This window comes from Solanum dulcamara, chromosome 9 (assembly GCF_947179165.1).
Source record: "Solanum dulcamara chromosome 9, daSolDulc1.2, whole genome shotgun sequence".
NCBI lineage: Eukaryota > Viridiplantae > Streptophyta > Magnoliopsida > Solanales > Solanaceae > Solanum > Solanum dulcamara.
In genome coordinates this window covers 16277844-16279289 of record NC_077245.1, presented here as the reverse complement: position 1 = coordinate 16279289, position 1446 = coordinate 16277844, and the positions used below count along the sequence as shown (strand labels likewise).

The 1446-nt window shown below is 32.3% G+C and overlaps 1 protein-coding gene across 2 annotated transcripts; it reads left to right on the top strand.

Annotated features, from left to right (window-relative positions):
• The first annotated feature begins 221 nt into the window (after nucleotides 1-221).
• LOC129903611 (probable calcium-binding protein CML44) lies at nucleotides 222-1219 on the top strand. 2 transcript variants are annotated; one of them, XM_055979159.1, is made up of 2 exons: nucleotides 222-284; nucleotides 629-1219. In XM_055979159.1, the coding sequence occupies exon 2, from the start codon at nucleotides 650-652 to the stop codon at nucleotides 1127-1129; it is 480 nt and encodes a 159-aa protein (XP_055835134.1). In that variant the 5' UTR covers nucleotides 222-284; nucleotides 629-649; the 3' UTR covers nucleotides 1130-1219. The 2 variants fall into 2 exon arrangements, with proteins under 2 accessions (XP_055835134.1, XP_055835133.1); XM_055979158.1 differs by lacking the exon at nucleotides 222-284 and adding an exon at nucleotides 337-515.
• The last annotated feature ends 227 nt before the right edge of the window (nucleotides 1220-1446 follow it).

Here is a 1446-nt window from a genome sequence, read left to right as displayed (position 1 = left end):
ATTCATTAATTAACTTAATTTATTTTGAATCGCCCTAAATTCTATTTATTAGTAGAATTGTTCCATTCCCTTCGATAGCCGCAAACTCTTATACTAGAGTTGATCAACGTTGACTTACTTATTCACGCTTTGCACGTCTTCTCCTTCTACTAATATTTTTTTTTTTGGGCCTAAATTAATCGAAGTATGTTTTTCACGAGTAATGCACAAATAAAAATAAAAATAATTTTAGTTAGTGTGTACCCAATACACTAAAAGACGAAGATTTGGTCCATGGCTATAAGGTATGGTTCTATATTCTATATAATGACAACAAAATTCTTGATTGCATAGTAGAATCTATGCAAAAGACGAGGAGGAAAGGACGATTCCACTTAGGGAATGAATTCTCCTTTCCCCATATATGTGGATAAAATGAACAAACCTAGAATTTAATTTTCTCCATTTATAGTGGTATCTTCTTATCATTATTTCAACCTAGAAGCTTCATTTTGAATTTCCAAGCAAAGGAAAATGTAAGTTTCCTTTTACTTTAATTTGTTCTTCATACATACTTGACTTATAACGCACGTGTATATATATAATTTGAAGCAATAGATTGTTGATTCAAACGTTATTGTTGTTGCAGTTCTTTGTTTGTTGAGTTAGAATGTCTACGTTGAACGAAAGCCACATCCAGAGGATATTCGACAAGCTTGATGAAGATGGTGATGGATTAGTGAGCTTAGATGAGCTGAAAGGCCTACTTGATAAGATTGGAGCTTGCACGGGCCTTGAAGAGCTTCAATCTTTGGTAGGTAAAACGAGCCTTAACTTCATCGACTTCTTATTCTTTTACGAGGCTATGGTGAAGAAAAATAATGGAGAAAAGATAAAAGAGGACAAGAATATAGATAATAATAATAATAATTTGGAAGATGATCTTGTTGAAGCATTCAAGGTTTTTGATTTGAATGGAGATGGTTTTATTTCATGTGAAGAGCTTCAAAAAGTGTTATCAAGATTAGGATTGTGGGATGAGAAAGAAGGAAGTGATTGTAAGAACATGATTAACATGTATGATACTAACCTTGATGGAGTTCTTGATTTTGAAGAATTTAAGAACATGATGTTGGTTTCAAATTCTTGATTTTTGGGTATGCCTAATTTGTAATTAATTATATTATTGACTTTTTCATGTATTTGAAACTTTCTTGTGAACATTGTTATGATGACTTTATTAACCTCTTGTTGTATTATGCTTTAACATATTCCACGGTACGCAAGACTTGTATATTTGTTGGACAAATATTGTTTCTCTTCAAATAAGTAGAATATTAACTACATTTCAGCAAAATGGCGGGTGCTTAAGCACTACCCAATCTCTTTGACGCAAATACTTACAATTTATAGAGAAAACTATATCTTTTGTGGTTCGGCGCTTTTTCATACCCATGTATAGCGCGG

Coding starts and splice junctions, on each gene's coding strand:
- LOC129903611 (XM_055979159.1), top strand. CDS start 650: ATGTCTACGTTGAACGAAAGCCACATCCAGAGGATATTCGACAAGCTT.